General features: G+C 39.2%; 1 protein-coding gene across 1 annotated transcript in view; it reads left to right on the forward strand.

Annotated features, from left to right (window-relative positions):
- The first annotated feature begins 281 nt into the window (after positions 1-281).
- Positions 282-24,648, forward strand: part of pemt (phosphatidylethanolamine N-methyltransferase) — a 51,819-nt gene continuing 27,452 nt past the window's right edge. The window contains exons 1-3 of the mRNA XM_020082733.2: positions 282-615; positions 3,222-3,329; positions 22,268-22,383. Coding sequence (XP_019938292.2) covers positions 514-615; positions 3,222-3,329; positions 22,268-22,383 — 326 coding nt within the window. The 5' untranslated portion in view covers positions 282-513. The remainder of the gene's footprint in view (positions 616-3,221; positions 3,330-22,267; positions 22,384-24,648) is intronic.

Raw genomic sequence — 24,648 nt, forward strand, 5'->3', positions numbered from 1 at the left:
AAATAACAATACTTCCATACATCAATAATACATACCAACAATCAATGATTAAACTTGTATATCATATGTGATAATTATAATAGGCTATATTATATTGAGCCGTTTGGACTTCAATGTACAGTTGAATGCCATTCGTGAAAAAGGGGGTAATGCAGTTTCAGCCAGCAGGTGTCACTGCAGAGCGGGTGAGTGATAATTGACTTCAGATAATGAAACTAAACAAGGAAGAAAAACTAACTTGTATGAAAATGAAGATAAGCACAAAAATAAAGTTTAAAAGTTCCGAGTGAATTAATAAGAAGACATGTGAGATATCTAACAACAGGCTGCATCCAGTGCGAGTGAACTAACGACTACACTTCCCAGAATGCATTGAGCGGAGTTAAAGTGACGCTGGACACGTGTGGCTCTGCACGGACGCTGCTCCTACTGTAGGCTGGAAATTAAGAACTTTGCACTCGCTGTTGCGCAATAATCGAGTTTAGATCGATCGCTGTGGATCGATCGGTGTCTATGAGCGACCTGCGCAGCGAGAGGAGCCACGATCCCCCCGGAGCTCGTCGCACCGCGCCGCTGGACTGCTGCGGAGGACTGGATAACGTGGATTACTCCAAGGTAAACAAACACCGAGCGCCTCCAGCAGCTGACCCGAGTCCGACTGTCACACACGAGAATGTCCGAGTCCTCAGAGGCTGCAGATCCAGGTCTGACCGAGGGATCAGCTCCTCTCTTCCTCCTCCACCGAGCTCCTCTTCCGGATCGCAGCCGGTGGAGGCTCCATGTTCTCCACAATAAAAGCACTATATTGTTAATCCTGCTAATTCAAGGCACACACATGTATTTACTGGGATAGAATGCAGCTTCACTTAAATACAGTGTAGAAGTTACTTTTTAAAATCTAAATATGTCTTGATGTCCTAATCAGATAAAATATTTAAGGTTTTCCAAAATAAAAGCACAATTTGTTAACCCTGCTAATTCAAAGCACACACATGTATGTACTATGTGTGTGTGTGTGTGTGTGTGTGTGTGTGTGTGTGTTTGTGCCTTAGTAAAATAGATTAAAATGAATGAAAAAAATGGTGTTTGTGTTTTCCAAAATAAAACCACATTTGCTAATTCTCCCTCTTTCTCTCTCTCTCTCTCTCTCTCTCTCTCTCTCTCTCTATATATATATATATATATGTTTCCTTTTTACCCATTTGAATACCAAATGATACCATACCATACACAACAACATACAACATATGTGCCTAATGTACTACACATATTTAAAACCATTTTATTTATGAACGTGTTCTTTTGAATGCATATACAAGGCTGTAGCTATTTGTTGATTAATCATTTATGTCATTAGAACAGATCAGATGTGCAACCAATTGTCCAAAATCCAAATGTAGTCACTTAACTGTCATATATGACCAAGAAAAGAAAATATTTGGAACAGCATACAGTTATTTGGTTTACATCAATTAAATGACAAGTACTTGAGTTTCACTCATGTATTTAAAGGAAATTTAAAGCAAACCTGTTAATGTTGTCATTTGTTATTGACAAAAAAATAAAACTAATAAACTAACAAAAAACTAAATATCCCTTAGTATTTGTGGCTGATTGGTGTACATTGTGTCGTAAATGTTTAAAACAAAAGAGTATTCACATTATCCATCCGTCCCTTTCTCATGAACACAATATCTCAATTTGAGGGAATTTCATCACATCTGGGACAAACATCCACGAGATTCAAGGATGAACTGATTAGAGTTTAAAGGTCAATGTGATATCACAAAACATGTTTTTTGCCATAAGTTAATTATTTACAATTATAACACAACTAGCACCAAAGAATGAAAGGATAAAATGAACAAGTGATGACAATTTGTATCCAAAAAGGTAACAGGTCCGCTTCACTGTGACATCATCATTTTTATACACAAACACGTTCCTTACAATTATTTAACGCCATGACTCAGGAAAGGTCAAGCTACTTACTCAAGGTGAGAGCACTCAAAATCAAGTGGCCTGTATCACTTAAAAAAAAGACCTCACCCTTAAACCCTTAGATAATTTGCCTTTACAGTTGTTGTACATGTTGTGTAATACCTGCCACTTACTGTACTTATAAACACAGACCGGTTGATGTAGGATTTGAGCCATAAAGTTCACTGTGGTTAAGTCATCAATGGCCTCCCTATCTCCAGAGATACACTATCATCATCATTTTGTGCAGTTGAGCAGTAAAAACCTGCTCTAGAATAATAACAATTAATAATAGTAGCCCTCTAAGTTTGCTAAACCACTACCCACAAATGTCAACATGTATGTTTGATCCAACATGTCTAATGAAGAGTATTAGCTTCTAAATGAACAACCATCCCTTTTTGCAAAACACCATATTCTGTTGTTTCTACTTGTTTATCAGAGTCAATGGAAAAAGATACAAATCACTCCGAAGCCGTATATCCCCTCTGGGCTCAACAGTTTCATATATAACACCCAATGCAAACAGAGGCCCCCTGTGTAAGAGACACTTAGTTCCTCCTCATCTCTGGCATCAGTGGGTAGAAGCTGAAGTGTGCGCACTCAAGCTATCGTGTGCTTATATGTCTGTAACATAGTTACCCTCCATGCAGATAGTCAGACCGTATCATTTCAGCTGAAGTTGTGGCAATACAAAACGATACAATTATTTTTCTCATGAAAGAACTTGACTCTTCAGTCTGTGTATCTGTCGCTCTGAATCTGTTGCATGTGAGAGTGACCATCGTGCATGCGTGCCCCATTACCTCCATGTATTGAATTCATTCTGTGGGAAAATGCTGAACATACAAACATCTGTGTGTGGTATATGGGAATTGTTTTATTCTTGCTTCACAATTTCAAGTTGCTAATGTTGCCTATCTAAAAATGATGATTTTATTAGAATCAAACACAAATGATTTGTTGGCTTTTTGATTGACCACCTAAAACTTCACCCCAAGTCAAAAACACACTGATAAAATTGAAGCAAATATTATTTATGACTAAAACCATGTAAGCATCCTAAAAAACAAGAAAACACAGATTCTGTTACTGGATCTCTTGAATTACAGTGTGGGGATACAATTATTATTGAAGATGGTATTACAGCCCACACTTACAGTATGCAATCATCTGTCTTTTTAATGGAACAATGCTTTTATATGCATTTTTGTCACCTTCCACATGCTCTGTTCTCTCAGATGGACTTGACGCTGATGGAAGAACTCCTTAAGAACATTGCCTTTTGTGACTCCAGCTTTTGTATCGCCGTAATTGCCATCATTTTCAACCCTCTCTTCTGGAATGTGGTAAGAACCCCAGTGAATCATTTCGTAGATATTAAAGCTCCATAACCAATCATGCACTGCCTCTTATATACTTGATCTCACGATTGGCAGATTATTTGAGAATTATAGAAAAGGTACAGGTAATTGGACTTTAGTTGGTTACAAACAAAAAAGAATTGCAGCTTAAAGGCAGTTTTATTTCATCTATTGACTCTATTTCTCTTGACTTGTGTGAGCTTGTTGATAATGCTTACTGTGACTAAGCAGTATTTTTAAATCCAATCAAGAACTTTCTCAGAGGGGCGTAAACAAAAGCAGCTGCTATTGTTATGGTACGAGTAAACACCAGGAACCAATCATTAGGGATTGATCACTAAATATTTTGTTGAAGAAACAATGACTCATAGATCTTAAGCAGCTTTAACCCTGGCCTCCCAGCATAACACTTTGTGGGAGGCCAGTGAGGGATCATGATGTTTGGTGTGCTTGGACACTTGCATGTGAACCGGGAAGGTTCATGGAGAAATTGTGAACTTCCACTTGAATTATTTCATTACACTGAAGTCAGGACTTCGACTGAAGTTTGCCTTTCACACAACGCAGCAGGAGATTCTCTGCTCAAAGTCGTTAATGACACATCTACGAGTGTACAGGTGAGGGATGGCACAGCGTGCAGGAGGCAGGAAGTAACATATTAATTCCACTGCGGAAATCACGTGTTTTTGTTTACAGCATATTAACACTGGCTGAAGCACTTATCACCAAAAGCTCTCAAATTTAAGTCAACATGTTTGTCTTACACATGTATGGCTTCTCTTTTTGATCCTGTTTTGCATTCGTCATGTGTTAGAAATGTGATCATCCCGTCCACTCGTTTATAATAACCTCCGGATAATCTCCTGCTATATTATCACATGGTCTCACTCGGACATTCTCCACAGGTTTTTCTAACTCTGAAGGATGTCCAGAATTTCTCACATTCGGACATTTGTTTTAACCTCCTGAAGAAACTTGGTCTCAGGCCTCCTCAGTTAAGGAGCCCATGAAAACTTGATTGTTGGCTCTGTTCAAAGATAGGCTGACACTGATTGTTGGTCTGTCTTTATCAAATCAAGACGGTGACTCTGAGCTTGATAAAACAGCCCCTCTATATCACAGTGTTACGCTTCCCGGACAAGATGACATACGTACGTTTCATGATTTAATCTGCGATATTTTGAAATGTCTATCATCATCAGGGCATCAAGACTGATTGCAGTCAACTGATACCATGTTGGCCACACATCACATAATCTTGCATCTCTTAGATCATAATAGTGTTTAGTTCTAGTTGTGTTGACTTGTTTATATAAGATATAATATTCCATTCATATTCCTGTTTACATGCTCCAGAGTCTGATTATGACTTAATACATCCCGTGTCCCCTTCTGACCCTACTGCTATAAAAATAAAAATACTGCTATTGTGATGTTTGCGCCCATCCAAATACTTCATTATGGTGTCTGCATCACCCCAAAAGTATTACTTCTTTGTAGCACCATCTTGTTTACATTCATATTTACGGCATGTTTCATCAAACAGTTAGTAAGTGCCGGATGTTGATGTTGCAAAATTCTATGAAATCTCCAATAGGAAGTTATATGGTGACAAAAACATATCCATGTCTATTTAATGTGAACTAAGGTCGAAATACTAAATTATTATTCCAATACTACTTATTCTGAGTATGACCCTATTCAGGTTAAGGTATTCAGGAAATGCTGTTGACATTTTCTTCTTAATTTTTATTTATATAGCACTTTAAAATAAAAAACAGATTAAAAGAAAAATAGAAATAACTGAAACAAATAGAAACACAGTCATTAAAGAATAGAGATACTAAATGTGTGAGAAAAATGTATTACAATAATAAATACTAGAATTAGGTAAAGGGAATGTCAAAAAATAGAAGTTTATTAGCTACTGACTCAGTAATAGTGGTCATATAGAAAATACCCCTCTCAGCCTGTGTTCCTCACCCACATGTTATGTGTGTTTATATATAGATAAACATACTTTTAAAAAGATATAGTGAGTTGATAATCATGTCCTCCATCACTTATTTTGTTGTGAAGTGTAGTTGTTGATGGATCTCCTGTCAGTTCATGAACTACACTGGCCTCGATCTACTCGCTGCTTTCCACATTAGTTTCACTGCTCTCGACAGGTGACCCATGACTCCATTGCACCTCAGCTGGACACATGTTCATCAGACAGATGCTCTCTCGTCACAGAGGAGAAGCCAAACAGTTTGAAGTTAATGTTGCTGAGGTGTTCTTGTTCCTGCACGTGATCCCAAATGACCCTTTTTGTGCAATGTGCTGGAAGATAAGCTGTAAGTGGCTGTAATGTGGGTTATTTAGGTATACACTGTTAGGACTGATGGAACTTAGTGAGACATGCATTAAGAGATCTTTTCATTTTGTCTGTTCCAGTCACGGCCTTTATTCTTGCGAGCATTATCTGGGATGATGATTAATTTGATTTTATCTGACTTTTATCTCTTTAAGGGAGAGGGCTGAGAGAGACACGGGATGGATGTCTTAATGTTAAATCTGCCTCGTATCCCAAGGATCACTCAAGTTTCTGGTCGAATGTCTGTCACATGTGATGGCTAACAAATTTGAGAAAAATATATATCAAATTAGGGCGCCAACTTGTCCCTTCGTTCCCAGAAGTCTGGTCCGAAGAACATCTCTGATGACATTTTGATGAAAAGTACGTCATTCGACGCAGGTCACGCTGTTGCCTCGTTTCAGGGGCATCAGTGTGCTGCATGTGCTGTGCCAGTACTGTACCCCTGATAGCACTGAAGGTTTATCATACACACTAAGTAATATTCACTCTCCATCTCATCTTATTTTGGTCTTCATGAGAGGCTGAAATACATGTCTGCTATTCAGCACTAGATGGTTCATGTTAAACCAATAGTGTTCAGTGTTAAAGATCAGTTGTGGAACAATTCTTTCATTGAAATGTCTGAAAACATGATTTATGTTATGTCTTTTGTTGACTTATGTACTTATCCAAAATGTTTCCAACAGTGTTTAAACCCAGCGAAAGATCCAGGAGCGGATCTAGAAATCTTCTAAATCAGGGACCATAAAGGAGGGACCAATTATATGTGAAACATCCATGCACAATTCCTTAGTGGTTTCATATTGTAGGATACTAAAACTTGCATTAAATTCATTTTTGAGGTCATTTTGCAGCTGTAAAAACAACCTACAAACACAAAACGGATGTATTATCATCTTTTACAGTGAACGTTACTCCTTCAGTTGCTTTATGTCCATTTTTACACAACCATGATTTATTGTAGTTGTTCAAAAAAATTACATTTGTATATAAATAATTAAGCATAGGAAGTGTTGTGGGTATTTCTTCCCCTATTTTTCTTAGTTTAGCCCAAACTATTATATCAGTCAGTAAGAAAAATATGAAAGACAGTACATTCATTTAAACTTTTACACCAAGGCTGCCTGCCCATAGCTTTTTGGATAAGGCCTCATCTTGCATTTCTACATCATTGATTAGTATCGGGAGCTGCCAAATTGTTTTCCACCTACACTCTTCCCTGATCTAATCCAAGACCGGTGGGTGGAGCAGGAAGCTTTTTTTCCTCGATAAGTTGCAGTGTGAGGGGCACGCTGACCTGCTGCTCCAAAATGAACCAAATAGTTAATATTGACGCAAATTGTAGATGCATTAGGGTTCAAGATGGGGCCTGTGTTTGACTTTGTTACTGCTCACTTATCTAACTTTGTCTTACTTGTCCTTGAAATGTTCCCTGGTTAACTTTGCATCTAGTTTTATTCATGTCAAAGTCTTTTAATCTTATTCAACATGTAACAAGCCCTACACATATGAGAGATAGTTGTCTAAGGTCTCATTTATGCTCAACTTTGGATACATATGCGTTCTTTCTCATTCATTTTTAATATTTAATAAATGGGGTGATGCAGGATGAAAAATAATCTACCTCCGTTTTTAGTCATATTCCTGTGGCCTCATTTGCATATCAGGCAACCTCACATCATGTCCTGACCTCAAGGTTGGGAAGGACGACCTTGTGACATATGAGGAGTCAGCAAAAGGGCAGCAGTTACAAAGAGATTCTGTGAATGCTTGAACCTTTTTCTGGGGAGACTGGCTTTTGATAAAGATTGTGATTTTCAACCAAGGTAAAAGTGTGTGCCTGCACTTGGTTTAACCTGTCAAAGAAAAAACAAATCTCAGCTGGTAACATTGAGAAAGCTTTTATTTTATTAGCCAGCTTTACATAAAAAGGCTCAGACGTCAGTGACCTGGTCAAGATAAAGTCTCCCATTCAATACTCACCTCACTGTGTGTGCTTGAACACTATCAAGGATAAGAGGAAATACTCCTCACCTGCATTTGCACTAAACAGAGTCTTCACTGGAACAGAGACACATCAAGGCCTGTTCTTGAAATCTGGTGTGTGTGTGTGTGGGTGTGGGTGTGAACAGAGATCAGAATATACCAGCCTCCAGCTACCTCTGCATAGCAGAGCTACCATAGGCTGACTGTTTCCAATTTGTGAGCACCATCCCAGGGTCATTGTGTCACAGCCTCATTGGCACTCTGACCCGCTGGTGCTGCTCAGGCTGTATTTTTAGTCTGGAGATGTCTGTGGCAGTGCCCACTTCTATCACTTATTTCCTTTAAACAAATGATTACCAACTTTTATCATCTTAAAAGTATATCTTCTGATGCATCACATCATTTGATGTTTTCCTCAGGCATAGCTTAATCCAACATCTACTGTGTGTGTGTGTGTGTGTGTGTGTGTGTGTGTGCGTGCGCCCACACAGTGACTCATTTCTGAAAAGAGTTTCTGAAAACGTCTGGAAAGTGCAGATGCACTTTGTCAAATGAAGCACAGCGCTCTCTTAAGACTCAGATCCAGACACTTGCAGACACCAATTACACCTGCATACTGATTATACTGATTGTGGTGGCATCAGGTGCGGTTTATGTCATTTCCTCCCACTGACGAGGGCAGCTATTTAAGTTGTGATGATGCATATCATTCGTCAAACTGATTTTGTGTCTTTTGTATGTCTCTGAATGTTTGTGTACTTAAACATTGTATTCATGATCATACTATTAACAGTCAAACTACTGTGACAATGGCTATGCTGAAAGTCAAAGGTCACTGATTATTGAGTAGGAATGATTGAAGAATCACAATGGAATATTGATTTATAGAATGTGAAGGAGGAGTTCAATAGTGCTGATCGACTACAAGATATTTTTGTCTGTTTATGTGGTGAAAATGTGAAATGAGGTGATTATAGTCATGAAAATGTGCGGTGTCGTGGTTTGCAATGGACCACTGGGGACAATAATGTATTTCAAGTAAAAATGCTTCCTTAAATTATACTTTCTAGTATCTAGTTTTGTGTTCATCCCTTGACAAAAGATGATATGGGGTCCACAAACCCTTGCTTTCTTCCACAGTTCCATTTTGAGACACCAGCATCAACCTTCCTCTTTGGCTTCACCATGTTTAGATTTGCAGAGGGTTTCTTTTGGTCAACGTAACAGAGGTGATGAGAGTGTTTCTGTCACTGCACACGTACAAATCTTTAGTAGCACTGCAGCTAAATCGAATAAAATGCCTTTTTTCTGAATAACGTGCAACATTTTTCAGCTCTGAACAGTGTTTAAATTCATTTCAGGCCCCAACACGTGTTATCAACAGCGCAGACCGCTCACATACTGAGAGGTGAAGCATGTCTGCAAAGCACTCTGTGCACAAGTCACGTGCGCTGACCTATCTTGATTTTGGCGATTGAATGCTGAGCCACAGAGACTATAATTAATAATTACTCCCTCGACAAACCCCGATGCCCACGGGAATTGTGGCGAACACTGGCTTATTGCTGCATTGTTTGAAACCATAAGAAACAAAAACAATCAGTGGAATTGTTTTTGGGGCAAGCAAAATCTCTGCATAAATAGCATGCTGTTATTCCAAAAGCTTTGTCAGTGCGTGTGAAAAAGTCTGACAACTATTCATAGCACAGCTGCACACATTGTTTGGAAGCCAGATGAGATGTACTTGCTATTATGAACCGTTTTCTGCAATATTTTCAGATTTTTCGACCTCGAAATACTTTTTCTTTGTTTGTTGTGCTTATTAACTGTGGTGGCAGCTAAAGACAGAAGCAGTGAGTTCAAACTGTACTGAATTGGTTCTGCCCTTCTTTAAAGTATAAAGGTGAGCAATGCAACATAATACTCACCATTTGAATAATTTTTTATATGAAACATATAACTTTCTGTTTTGCTTTTCCTCTAGACGTTCAATGTTTCAATAAAGTACACTAAGATAATACTTACTTGTTAAAGTGAAGTGCAATATGAACAATAGTGAATGAAAAATAGCCGTTGTTGTTGTTGTGTCTTCAGTTGCAGGTGCACCCGTGCCACCGCCCAAAGACTGAATCAGTTCTGTGGGAAACGCTGCCCTATCATCCAAAGCAGTGCACACATGTTGTAACATCCTGTCTTATTTACTTAATAGTTACAACCCTTCACTTCCTGTGCACCGAAAAAGATTTCCCTCCACTAGTCGTGCCCAGAATAGGCAGACACATGCATCACCTTCACCTTGAACACATAACCCGGGTTGACATTATGTTAATATCTGCTCCTGCAAATGTTTAATATGTATTCTTCACAGTTCTCCTGTCTGAGTACGTCTTCTTCACTGCTTCGTCATTTCCTTTCTTTTTCTCACTTCTGCACTATTTCCCCTCTGTGCCTCCTGCTGTTTCCCCCTTTGAGACCATCCTGCTGCTCTCACAGTGAGGGTTAGTGAAGCACACAGAAGTAATTTTCTCTTTTTCTTTCCTATCACCAGCCCTTCATCTCCCCTCTTGCCACCATTTATAATCTTTTTTTTTTTGCAACATATTTGTCATCCTCACTCTCTTCCCATCTCCCCGTCCTCGGTGTGTGGCCTGTTCTACTAGCCTGGCGTCCCCTCAGACTCAGTTCCAGGGGCCACAGAGCCGGCGTGGAGCCAATCATAGCGATGAAACACATGATGTAGTGCAAAGCGACAGAAAAATGTAAAGACACAATTATGCAGCGGTTCGTTCGATCTTTTTGAGAAAATGTGCACAAATATGAACAAAATGAATGCAGAGGATGGACGGAAGGCGTTTTTTAATGTTGAGAATATGAAACCTCTGCACATTAGTGGTAGCCATAGTGGTTGCCAACAAAAATGCTTCAGTGGAGCTCCCTTTGGGTGCTCCTATGTCAGTCAAGTTATCAAACCCACCCCATCTTAGATAAATGCTTACAATCGGCCCTACAGATTCCAGGATGGATGGAAATTGAATGAGTGGGACAGTATGAATAGGAGAATATTATGTGGCTGAACTCTGATAAGGAACCTTTCACTGTGTTACCTCTTATTCGTCCAGACACTTAGGAGAAACCCTCACACCCTCGGCATGGAGCCCAGGATGTATGGGCTGTTTATTCACATCATGTGCTCAATCAGATAAAACCCAGTTTTCCACCAGCCACCCACCTTATTAGTGTCAGTGTGGTGGTGACTGTGAGGTTAGCTAGCACAATGGATAAAGAAGACATTTGAACTCTATATGCGCACTTTTACATTTGTCTATTCATTTGGTGTATTAAAGTCATGTCATCAACGTAATATTGAACAATGTTATCGCAGATTTTCCTCAACTCGTGCAGCCCTGAACTGGGCCTTTAATCTGGGTCTGTAATCTTTAGTTACATCAGTCCTGGGTCATGAATACAATTCTTTTTTTTTTTTTATTCTGACTCACTTTAATTACAGACTCCCAGTCTAAGTTTTTTTGCATGACAGCCTTGTGATACATTTATCAGGCTCCATATTTTAAAATTTGCTTTTAGTCGTCTCTGTCAACTTGAAATATCAGCCAGTTATATAAACCTCTGCTCGTGCGCAGGGGGGTGTATTGAGAAGCTGGGCTCCTCAGCTTGTACTTACTGAACTTCAGTGTTGGTCGCTGAGGTCATTGTCACTAAAATAGAGAAAAATTACCATGTCTATGCTTATTTGCTAAACATTTGTAAAAACAAAGTTGAAATAAAACTATTTGCTGAAAGTGAACTAGTGTAAAAAAAAAATACAAAACTGTTTCAAAAGATGTAGGCCTGTAATTTATTTACTTTTATAATTAAAATCCTTTTTGAAAAGACATGCTCAATTTGATGTGATGCTCAAAATTATTCAAAACTGTTTGCTTTTTTTCTATGCTCATTTCAATTTAAAATGATTTGCTGCGTTTACTCTTTTTATTAGTTTTATTTCTATAATTGATTATTTACACTATTCAATTAAAGCATTAAACAATGAATAATTCCAAACTCAACATGATAAGGATGACAACCGCAGCCTAGAGGCTAAGTTTAAACTCTGCTGTGAAACACAAACAGACCCAGTGATTTGATTTTGAGCCTTGGACATTTCTAAGCACATCATCCAATTTTCTGGACTTGATTTGCTGTTGTGTTTATGTGAATGGTTGTCTGTTTCTGTGCATTGACCCTGAAATACACTGGTGACCTGGCATCCACTTCTGCGTAACGTCAGCTATTAGATCCAGCCCAAAGTATAAGCAGTATGAATGGATGGGTGGATTGATCGATGTTCTGCCGTTTCTGCATCTCATTACCTGATGAAGTTTTTCTTTTCTGGAAAGAATTGTGAATAAACTTAGATATTATGGCGACATAATCATATTCAAGCAAAAGTGGAACCTCCTTTTCCATTGTCAGCTCACTCTGCTTACGTCCTCTCTTTCTGATTAAGAGTAAACTAAAAGCAGTCAGCGAAGAGGAATGGTTAATGCCACAGATATTTTAGAAGGTTTTTTTCATTTGCATCTTTCATCATGTAAACCCTTGTGAACCAGTTACCTGGGCAACTGGAGCAGTATTCCTGTGTTCTGTGATTGGTGGTAACACTAACAGATGTGGCACAGAAGATGAAAGCTGTACCTCATGCACAAGCAAATCTGATGCCTCATTCATTGTCAACCTTCACCTTTTGTGGATGGCAACAGGTTGCCTCTGCCTCAGCAGATATGTCAAAGTCAGATCTGGTCACGAATGAGATTTGTCTGTCTAATGCTTTAGATACATGTCACGCTGACATGAAGGCTCCCAAAAAAAGTGGTTAGCCTTCTTGTTTTATATCTCGTCTCAGGCTGATGTCTCAGCTGAAACCAAGGGAACATGGCTTTAGATAACAGTATGTGGGAACTAACTTTATAATTGCAGCTGGAAGACTGCAGCGCAAACCATATTCTGCTTTGGCTTGAATTAACTGTTGTAGAAGTGCATTTTAAAGTCTATTTTGAAACCAGTGAATAGGAGGCGATGTGCGAAATGCAGAGCATTTGACATAATGACCTTGTTTTCTTTGGGCCGTGATTCCCAACCAGGGGGCAACATGGGTCACTGGAAGAGTACTCCACTGATCGCACTCTGATAAAAATGCCAGATTCACAATGGACAGATTGGAAAAAAAGATCGAAAATGTATTAAGTGGAGCGTACCACCCGATTGCTCGCAGGGCGCTTCATCACTCTACCATCTCCTCCACAGAGAGGACCCCCCTCCATGTAAATATATAGTTTCTAAATATAAAGGGCTCATTCCATGGTAAAGAAAAACAACAATTCATACAATTTTGATGAAACACACCAGTGAAAACATCACTAGGATTATTTTATATTCAATTTCTGCCAAAATTTCCTTTCACCTAAATCTTGCACACTGGACCTTTAAGTCCCTTTTCCAACGGTCACAAAAGCACCTAGCATCTAGCTTCTGTCTGCAACAGGAATGGATATTCACTCTGCAGCAGACACAGGTTTTTACCGCCTCCTGCTCTGATCGCCGGTTATGGAAACATGACACCCTGGTGAATGTGCTAATTTCTTCTTCTTTATTTCGGCAGTCTAGAAGCCGCTGCTGGACTATTTCTTTTAATGCTATGACGTGCATTGAACTTCCATGCATTTTCACGTAAACAGCCTCAGACATTTGTGTACTGCCCCCAACTGCTGGCTGCTCCTTCCACCATGTTTTTGTTTTGCCTGCGTCTTGAAGACTTGCTGACTTTGGTTGATGCTGGACAGTATCAACCAAATCATCACAATAATTACTGTAATTAGAGATTAAACGGTAACCATTGGGAATTTTGCCACTACAGGTAATCGTTTCATAGCTACAGCTGGGTACTTCATTTTTTCAAATCATGTTTTAATAATGAAATAATTAAAACCATTATCCACAAACCTTTTTTGTTGTTTACACAGCAGCGTCTACCGGATCACAAGATGTTGTGCTGACACTGATCTTCTGTTTTCATTTATATAATAATAGCTATTTCCAGACTTTGTGGGCTAAAACCCACAAGAAGCCTGATTTGTCTTCACAATAATTTACTTAATTTTTACAATTAGGCAGGTTAACTTATTAAATTATGCATCAAACTAATTAAGACATGGATATATGATCGGATTAGAATGTGCCAAAGAGAGCAGAGTAGAACTTTTGGAGCTAAAATTTTCATATTTCTTTTTATTTTGTTATTATTTATTTACTTTTTAGTTTGAGTTGACGAACTTTATTCTACAGCAGAAGACACCTTCTCTTGTGTGGGGCATGATGACTCTTCACTTTACATGCAGTCATGATAGCCCCTGGCAGAGTTTATTTATATGGTCTGACGCACAAGTGTTGCACGCACGGGAACAAGGCTTTTTTTTTCACAACAAAAACTTAATGGCAGTTATATTTAGGATGATTATCAGCAAGGCGGCATTAGCTGAAGACTGTGCATTAAAGTGTCAGAGTTTGCTGCTTCTCTGCGTTTGCTTGTATTCTTTTCAAGAACCCGTTTTACTTTTAGATTTCCACAGTGACAACATTTTGTGAGCTGTCAGAGTCTTGAATTTAGTGTTCAGAAGTGACTTCTCTTCCTTCACTGTCCACGGGGGTATTATGTAGTATGAATAGTTTGAATATCTTCCTATAATCTTAATTATCCAATTTGCAGCAGTGGCATTGCATTGTCCCTGTTCCTCACTGGGTGTGAAACTTACTTATCCAGTGCTGCCTGCAGGCTCTTTACAGCGACAGCTGAAGGGTCACCACAGAGAAGCCCCAGTCATGTTTCTTCACAATGTGATTTCACACAGATGTAAATGAAAGCAGGCCTTTCATTTCCGGCCTAAGGCTCTTAAGTTTGGTGAGTGACTAAACGACTTTGTGAGCGTTAGCTGACTTAAAGTTCCAGTGTGTAAGATTTAAGTGAAAGGGAACTATTGGCAGAAATTTAATGTAGAATAATTCTCATTATGTTTTCTCAATCCCCCAAATATTACTAGTTTTTAAATGTGCAAGATGGCAACCTTCATATCTGAGATATTTTGGCTTCATGACTGGATAGTGTAGGGAGTTGAGATGTGTTGTCAATCTTTATTTACAGCTGATGGTTAAAATAGGACTAAGAAATGTACATGTAATTTTAGTCAGTCCTAGTATAGTGTTACAGCAGGAAAGAGGTGCTAACACCTCAGCTAGCCCTTCGCAGCAATATAGTCTAGCCTTTTTTTTCAGACTTGTGTAACATAACCTGTAGTATTTCTTTAGCATTGGCTTGTTCGCCAGGCTCGCTTACATATGAAGCTCACTTTTGTGCAGATGGACTATTCAGTTAATTCCTTATACGCACCACTTTAACATGTAGGGCTTTCCAAAGCTTGACAGTTTGCCTTACCCAGTGCATCTGCAAGCAAAAGGTCCTGATTCCTTTTTTTTTGTTGGAGCTGCACAAACTTATAACCTCCCCTCCCACTCTGAACTCGCAAGCAGAGGTCAGGCTAACCTGAACAAATAACTGCCACCCGGTACATGCATTATCAACTTGCATGCATGTGGCGATGAAGCCGATAGAGCAAACATCATCTAATCTTCTCCTGCATATGGAGTGACTGTCTGTCATCCGGTCTGTGCTGCCTAGTGACCTACATCTTTGAAATAAAAGTGCTATTCAGCTCTTGCTTTCTGCGTCACCTGCTGCAGTGGTCCTATGTCTCACACAGCTGAAATTGCCTCCTGGACTGCTGAGAGCATGAGAAATCTATATAGACGAATGAATCAAGGCAATATCGAGTATTTTGAGTGAATCTATATACAGGGAATTAAGCAAAGGTTTAAGGTTCAGGGCTTAGTTCTACATAATATAAACTTTATTACAATAACTTGGGTTTTTATTTGTGGCCCCATTTGATTTGTCAGCTATGGTAACAATAAACTGAAGTTATTGTTTATTTGCATGAAAACGTTAATGAAATCAGCTCTGATGAGGCAACAAATGCAGATAGACAGTAATACAGTTTGTGAAGAAGCCAATAGAATAGCTTCCAGTTTATATTCAGGCAAAGCCAAAAGGTACTGTGCCAATAATAGGTCTATTGAATCAGGACTTCAACAAAACCACTGTTGGAATTACATTGCGAAATAGTTTTCATTAACTGGGGTATATATATACACACTCCATGTCCATTCCACCAACATGGAGGAAGCAGTATTTATAACCAAAACTACAACTAGCCACTAGGAAGCATTGAGACTCTTTGACTTTTCTTTTGCAGAGCTGTCTGGTCGCCCATCTTTATATACAAAAAATGGCTTGTAGACCATTGGACCTACTTTTTGAGCTGCTCTGCGAGATCTTAGCATCGAGTTTGGGCAACATTTTAAGTGATATACAAATCCATGATACATACCCAAATCTATGAATCTGTACAAACCAAACAACAAATTATCTGTTGTCTCTGATGTCGCTAGAACGTTGTGTCTTACCAAAAAGATTAATAAGATAAAGGGGTAATTTTTGCTGAAGATCCAACTGACATTTTCCTCAGGAATTAAATAACTAAACAGGAGGTAAAACACCATGTGAATAATGTGTTTAATACTGTTTATGCTGCTGGATGGATATGTTGGCAGTTATTAAGGGGAACAGTTATTGGAAGTTGTAAAATACAAGGCTTATTTTCGTGTTTGTTTTGGATACGTTCAGCCTGATGGACAAAAATCACTTAATGCTGGTTGACCTCAAATGACTGTGATACTAAAGATAACAGAAAACAACAAAGCAGCTTTGAGTCATTAATCCAACTATTTATTGTTCATATGTATTTAGCTCAGCCAGGTAGGAGATATTCATGACTTCAGTGAATGACTAAGGTTTTAGTTCATTGTTTCTAATGCTTTTATTCACTGGACTCAATTACACTGATTGGTTGGATGATGTGACCTCAGATGTCCCCACATAGTGTAGGCTGAAATGTGTTAGTGTGTGTACAGTACATATGTATGTGTACTCACTTTTGTTAACTCTTTTGTCAGAACCAGTAGACCTCTTAGAGACCAAAGCTCAGTTCTAATGAGGCAGAACCTAATTTCTGAGGTCCTGGTTAAAGTTGGGGATAAGACATGAATTGTGGTTAGGTCAAGGTCAACGTTAGGCATGAATTGGTCATGGTTAAGGTTATGGATATTAATTCTGTTAGGCTGTCCACAACAAGCTGAATTCTGGATGAGCTGCAAGTGCCTGGTTGTCGTTTCAGTTTCAAGGCTTTCATAACTTAAGCAATAAATTAAGAAAATGCCTGTTCTTCCCTCCACCCTGTGATTCTGTATCACAGACTGATAAACAGTCTTTATCTTCTGACCTGTTCATAAAGGCAGATGATCAGTGTCATCATCACTGTGTGACTGAAATGTTTCTGTAACTTGAGGGCAACAAAAGTATTCCTGTAACTGTCCGTGACAAACAGGCCGCAGTCTGCAGCTACCCTGCGGCTGTATTCAGAACACTTTCATCCACCTTTGAATTAGTCAACACTGTTTTGCTTTTTAGGTGTTTTGATTTGAATCAGTTCATTTTGATGCCCCAAATTAAAGTGATATAAGAAGTTACATTTAGATCCATAGCCTCTCATTTTGAGTGTCTTCATTTTGCAGTTTTGCAGTCTGTAAACATTTCAGCCGAATCATTGTTGGTGACATAATCAAGGTGATATAATAGGTTTGACCTCTCACTTTGCCTGAAAGTGGAACGATGCAGCCTTAGGAGCCATGATCTCATTTGGTTTTACACTTACATGATAAGGACATTTTGGATATATATATGTGTGTGTGTACTAACAATATATATATAAATATGAATGTATATATATAAATGTATGCATGTATAGACTGCCGTATTGATAGGGTGTGTATGATAGAGGATTTTTGAGAATGAGGCGTGTCACATGATAGCGCAGCTCGAGTTGAACCTGAACTACTTGTAAGCATTATGAGAGACTGCTGTCCATTAAACTGACTGTCTTATTTTTGTTATGTCAGAATATGTTGCTGTGTGTGTGTGTGTGTCTCAATTTCTATCATAACAAAACCCCTGTCCCCAAATTTCAATTTATTTATCTCTAAATTTAGTTTGCTACATTGAAAGAGCGTGTACTCTCAGTGTTGTCCACAAATCCCCAGATATTTTAATAGTCAATCAGTGTTTTCTGAATTGAGTGAGGACTTAATCAGGATGTTCCTGGCGTGCATGTGATCCGTCTATGTTCTTGTTCTCTTTCTCGCTGTTACTCCGGGACACACATCCATGTATTAATACAGCTTGTGCGTGTGTGTGCATTTGTGTTTGGTTGTTCTTCTCGGTGGCACACAGCTGTACTAATATTAATACAATTTTATTGTTGGTATGTCATTGTGTATATTTCCTATATGTGGATGAGGACTAGTTGGATGGTGCTTTTAGCTGTATTCTACAGTTTCTGCTACTTAAAGGTCCAGTGTGCAAGATTTAGGTGAATTGCCAGAAATTTAATTTAGAATAATCCTCATGATGTTTTCAATAGTTCGTTTCATCAAAATTGTACAAATTGTAGTTTTCTTTACCCCAGAAAAGGCCCTTTATATTTAAATACTCTATATTTACATGGAGGGGGTCCTCTCTATTGAGACAACCATGTTTTTTGACATTAGTCCAGACTGGACAAACTAAACACCTTTTGAGTTTTTATGACAACTGAAGTTCACCACAGGTTCTCTTTCATGTTTGGAAGGAGAGTGTGATGTGATGGGTATTCAGCTGCAACATGCAACTTCAACACTCAATATCAATACATTCTACACACTGAACCTTTAAATCTTCTTCCATTAGGCAGCATCAGATGTCAGAAGTTCCTACCCCTCAGAAATCTTTCTGTCCTGATTTCAAACCCATTTGAGTGCCTCTCACATTTAAGTGGGCTGATGGGGATGCAGGAGGAGGCTGTTACCTAAACCTTGATTGAATTTGTCATGGAGAGCTGCTCGTTCTGCCAAGCCGGCGCCACTCCCAGCGCTCCTATCGCCCATGCCTGCTGTTATTTCTATGTCTTGATTGATGAAGTGATTAAAACATCAGTAGTCTGTGTGCAGTACACCTGATTATTTTTAGTGTACTCAATCACCTCATGGAGGGTCTGTAAAATGTGTTGAAGGATTTTGAGGGGAGCTTTCAGTCCCATCATTGGCTCAGAATAGACTGTAGCAGTGTACTGGTATAAATGGCTTGCCTGTGTGGATGCTGTATGTGTCTCTCATAACAAACCTCTGGAGGATGCATTCTACTCAGCCCACGAAAACAGAACTGAAATGAGACGGTCTGGTCTACGAAAGGTTTCTGTAATCAGTCTGTCCATTTCTTATTGCTGTTGGTTGCCTAGCAACAGAGCTGAAGTTGGAGAGGACAAGAAATGTTAAATGGTCCTGGGTTTAAACACGTGGATGTTAGATGTTCGGTTAAATTCTGTCTCCCCTCTTCTTTGAGACTTGATTTACTCTTCATTCAATTATTTTCTTATCAGGCTGTCCCGACCTTTACCTCAGCTTTGACACTCCACCAAGGCCCAACAGTCTTCAACTACTCATGAATATTAGTCTGTGAAATATGCACAATGTTTTTCTTTCAAGATCACTGCATTATTTCCTGGGAAATTGTTAAAAATGTCTAAACCCCCTGATCTCTTGTTAAAGAAAGTGTATTCCTGGATCCACATCTTTGATCTGCCCCAAAAGTGAATTGGTTCTTTCTTTGCCCTTGTTCCATCCTTCCACCTCCAAGTTTTGTGGAAATATGTTCAGGTTTTTTTGTGTAATTTTGCTGACAAATATAGAAACAGACAGGAGTGAAAACATAACCTCCTTGGCTTATAGGTTAGTATGTCAATGGCAGTGACAGCATGGCTGGCTTCAATTTCACCATGTGTGTTTGTGTGCGCCTGCATAACCTTCTAGCCCTCTCAGAGGAGAACAACCTCACTGGTTGTTGAGGATTTCTTTATGATGTAAAAATACCTCTTTATTTTTTCTTTATTGCACACAAACACAAAACTGTATCGTACGAGTGCTACAGCATTAAATTGGTTTGAATGGTTTCTTTGTAGCTTGTGCATTGTATACGTCGCACTGTACACCTCTGACCTGAGAGAATGCTGATATCTGTGCAGGACTGGCAACCTGTCCAGGCTCTACCCCTCTTCTTGCCCAATGTCAGCTGGGGATGGCTCCAGCCCCCTTAAATGATAAGTGGATTAGGGAATGGATGGATGGAATGCTGACGTACAGTATGTGTTATTATGTGTCACAAAGTGCTGCTTAGTGACATCAAAATGCAGAAACCTGTTACTTGCGAGGCTAATTCCTGTCATTAGTCCCCCCATTGTTATCGTTATTGCTGTGTCTCTCTCTCTGCTGCTCCGTCTGTCCCAGAAATCCACTGAGCGGACGGTAATGATACCAACGTTTGAATGTTTCAATATGTCACAAAGGATCTTCTATTGTGAGGCTTTTATTGCACAGCAGTCTTCTACTCTTAGTATGGAGAAAGAGAAAATTCACTCTATCTACTCACCACCATGCACTATGTAAGTTTATCCACTTTATACATACATTTTTATATAATATAAAACAACCCAATTTTGTCCACAGGCTGCTTTGTGACTAAATGTCCAACTCTGCAGTGAAAATATCTTTTTTCTATAGAGCTCACGAACCAGGAGCAGGTGTATTTAAACGCTGTCTTTCTTTTTTCCCATATGAAGTTTATTTACTCTCTTCTTTTATTTATCTTCCTGCTCCTTTTTCCACCTTTCCATACAACATATAAAGGCTGTTTCCACGGCAACATTTGTGTCCTTTATGTTTAGCTGCACTTCTCAGTCATCTACGCACTTTTGCAGCCCACATACAGTCAACCATTTGAAGTTTGTCTGTAACTCCATCAGTTTTTCAGTCTGTAATGCCACAGACAGGCTTGTAGTTTTTTTAAATCTTGCATAACTGTTAAAAAAGTGTGGATTGCATCTCAGAAAATGCATCTGTGACCTCTTAGATAAGGTATTTTACTGCCAGTCCCTGTGGAATATGCATGGTGCAATTTCGAGAGCTGAAAGCATGAATTAAAAGCTCCACCAAAAGAAAGACGCTTTTATGTAACAGCTTTCTGAGGGATGAAACCAAATTAAGAAGAACAAGAGCTGATAATTCTATCTGAGTGGAAAAGCAGCCAAATATTTGCATCCAATTTTCTTTTTCCTCTCCAGCCCAAACAGTTTGCTAGTCTATCTATTAATTCCAGAAATCTGTGTCTGTCTTTCTGCATGTGGAACGCACTTCTCGAGTCAAGAACCATTTTACCGCCTGCAAACTTGTATATTGTTAATGGCCCAAGGTAATGCATGGTAATAAACAGAGGCTCTGTAGCAGCAGAGACTGGGATTCATCCTTGTAAGTGACAGCACTTTTGCAACATTGGTTTGACAACAGCAACAACAACTGATTACTGATAAATGTCTATAACTTCAAATATAAATCATCAAAAAACTCCCTTTACATTCATATCTGGACATAATGTCTTCAGGACCTTTTTTCAGTATACAAAGTATTCCCGGTCATTGCACACTGTTTACCCCTGAGACTTTCTCATATCTTCTCATTTAAAACCAATTATTTCATGTGAGCCATCTCTCACTATACACCACCTCTTTCTTTAAAGTATGCAGTATGATCCATTGAGGGATTACTGACGCTCAATGGATCATACTGGCAATGGCTTTATTTTAAACATTAGATGCTATTTAAATAGTAAAAATCTTGTTGTATTGTTTGATTAAGAGTTACTTGCTTAGAATAGGACATTTTAGGAGCTAAAGAAAAACATAAATGGCAGTAAACAACAATTTGTTGCAACAGCATTTTCTGCAAATAAGCAGCCAACTGCAGAGTAGACACTTAGTATTTAGAGATTGCAGATACAACCGGCTGAAATAATTTCCCCACAGAATGTCTGGGCTTAGTCTTAGAGTAGTTTTGACATCCCGAGGGAGCTCGGAGCAAATCTGCTCCTCCTTCCTGTCAAAAGGAGCCATTTGAAGCAGTGTAGGCATCTGATTAGGATGCCTCCTGAGTACATTCTGTTGGAAGTATTCTTGGCATGCCTAACTGAGAGTAGCCCCTGGTAGAATCACAACTCACAAGAGGAATTATATATCCCATTTGTCCTGGGAAACGCCTCAGGATCCGAAAAGAGGAGCTGGAAAGTCTTGTTGGGGAGAGGGATTCCTGGGTAACAAGTTTCTCTCAGTAGTTGGTAGACAACCCAACCAGAACTAAAAGTAATTTGCATGCCCCCCTTGGCATATTACAGAGAATGATTTCCTGCATTTCTGTAACTACTTGATAGGATTCTAAGGAAAACACCATTGTCTCATGTCGTCCGCCCTCTGTTTCTGTCATTCGTCAGGTGGCAAGATGGGAACATCGTACACGGAGACTCTCCAGGCTCTTTGGCAGCCCTTACCTGGGCTGTTACTGCCTGGGCTTCATCATCATTTTGCTCAACGTCTACCGTAGCCACAGGTGAAGCACACATCTTTCTTCTAATTCTTATTCTTAATATTTCTTCAGCTTTATTGTATTAGATTTTTATTTAACCATACCCAGCTGAGTACCCTAGTTAAACCTTTAGTCATTTTGTTAACATCTTACATCATTGTACTTGATTATGATGACAATAAAGACCTTGAATCTGAAGGTTCTACTGTACACGACGCACTCTTTTGCCCTATTGCCCTGTTGCCCTTCTCCATCGTCCTGTTGCCCTTCTCCATCTTCCTATTGTCTTTCCTCCGCCTCAGCTTGGTGTCCTTGTTTCTTTTCTCTCACTGCTCCCCGCTCCCCGCTCCCTGCCATGGTTTTGTACAGACAGTTCTGTACGTGTCTGTGACACCCACATACCTACCATCAAACAGCAGCCAGTGGAAGTACAAACCTTCCACTGTGGATCATAATGGTGACAAAGCAGCCCACTATAAACACCATACACATACAGTATGCCAGTATGCGAAGACTTTTTTCTTCCTCCATCTCTCAAAGGATGTCCGTGATGCTTGTTGCTGGGCAACAATGCTTTTTGAGCAAGCTGTTTCCAAGCGATAAATTGTCCTGCCAGTTTTCTTCTTGTGCTTCTGAGGAGAATGTTTATCAATACACTCAGAGCAACACGAGGAACTAAAAATAGCAGTAATTCATTCACTCTGATGTGTGAGGAACAGAAGATGTGAATTAAGTGAATAATGGCTCAATTGTCAAACAAAAGTAAGAACATATAGAGCACTTTAAAGGCTTTTAGTTGAAGTATTGTGCTGTAATGAAATTCCAATAACTGCCTGGAAAATGTATTTATTTTGTGAACACATGCTTTCATACCTCACTTTCTTTATCAAAGCAGAGCTCCAGTGTTTTTACACTCAAGTGTGTGTGGGCTAAATCGCACATCCCATTGTGTTGTGTGGCTTTTCAAGAAACCCACTGACAAACAACATCAACAACATCAGCTCAGAAACAAACTGGGGGTCAGGACTTTGAAAGACATTAAGGAGGGCCTGACAGAAACTCCTATGGGCCTTTTTCACAGCGGATATTTTGAATATTCTTCAAGTGTCTCTGACAGTGGGAAAGAGAGCCAGTATGCACAATACCTGCACACAAAACTGACGCATCTAAATGGAACTCAGTAATCATCCATTAAAATTTTTTCAAACCTCTGCTGCTCTTACCTTCACATGAAAATTTGACTTTGAAATGTCGGCCATGAATAAGGGCTATTAATATAATTTGTGTAAATTTAGCATCCAGGACTACCTTTTTTATTTTAGCTACGTCACTGTACACAGGGTAATCCAGGATAACACCACGGCACGCTGTAAAGTTTCCCTTAAAAACCAACTGGGATGGTAGCGAAGGGCAGCACGACACAGAGCATCGCAGCTCGGGTCCTGAAGGTTACTGAAGTTAGTGAAATTACTTTTGAATATTTTACAGCATCTTCTGCTGCTGTCTCCGCAAACAGAGACGTCAGTGGCAGAGGTGCTCCGTGGCTGCTGCATTGATTTATAAAAATATATAAACCTTGGCAAGGATGCACACCTTTTAGTTTTCTCTTTGCTTTGAAAAAGTGAACAAATGATGATCTGAGGTATTTAAGTGTGGAGAAGATGCTCTGCACTGGATTTTAGTAGCCTTGAAGATGTTTTATGACAAGGGGAAAGCATTTACTTTTTTTTGGTTAAATCAGAGCACAACCAGTACATTTATGTGAGAAACAGTCAAATCCACGTTAACAACACTGGCTGAGGCTCATGGTTTTTGTACTGTGGGCAAGGTGAAATAATTAAAACAAATTGTTAGAAAATGAACCTTAAATTATCCAGACGACTCCTGCGTTTCAAACTTTTGTATTGAGTATATACACATTCAGTAAAAAAACATAAATGTAGCAGTGGTGCTTCCCAATTGGCAACTCTTTGGCATCATCAACAAAGCACCGCTCATCTGGAATATGTCTGGAACAAATATTTCCTGGAGCTGCTTCACTGTAAAATTTGGAAGAACGTTTTTAATGTTAAAGAGCAGCAGCAATTGAACATTTGGCAAATTAACAGTCTAAGAACACTTCCTTCAAACCTGCTACCCAGTAGGACCTGAATAACATTAATTACGAGGCCAGAGTAACAAGCAGGAACAAGTCATATCTTTCCTGCTCAAAAAAAGAAAAGAAACAGAAAAGCCAACTGATTGACCAGCAGACTGCTTTCGATACAGCTGTCTAATTGACTTGTACAC

The sequence above is a fragment of the Paralichthys olivaceus genome, chromosome 21 (genome assembly GCF_024713975.1).
Source record: "Paralichthys olivaceus isolate ysfri-2021 chromosome 21, ASM2471397v2, whole genome shotgun sequence".
In the NCBI taxonomy this organism is placed as follows: Eukaryota; Metazoa; Chordata; class Actinopteri; order Pleuronectiformes; family Paralichthyidae; genus Paralichthys; species Paralichthys olivaceus.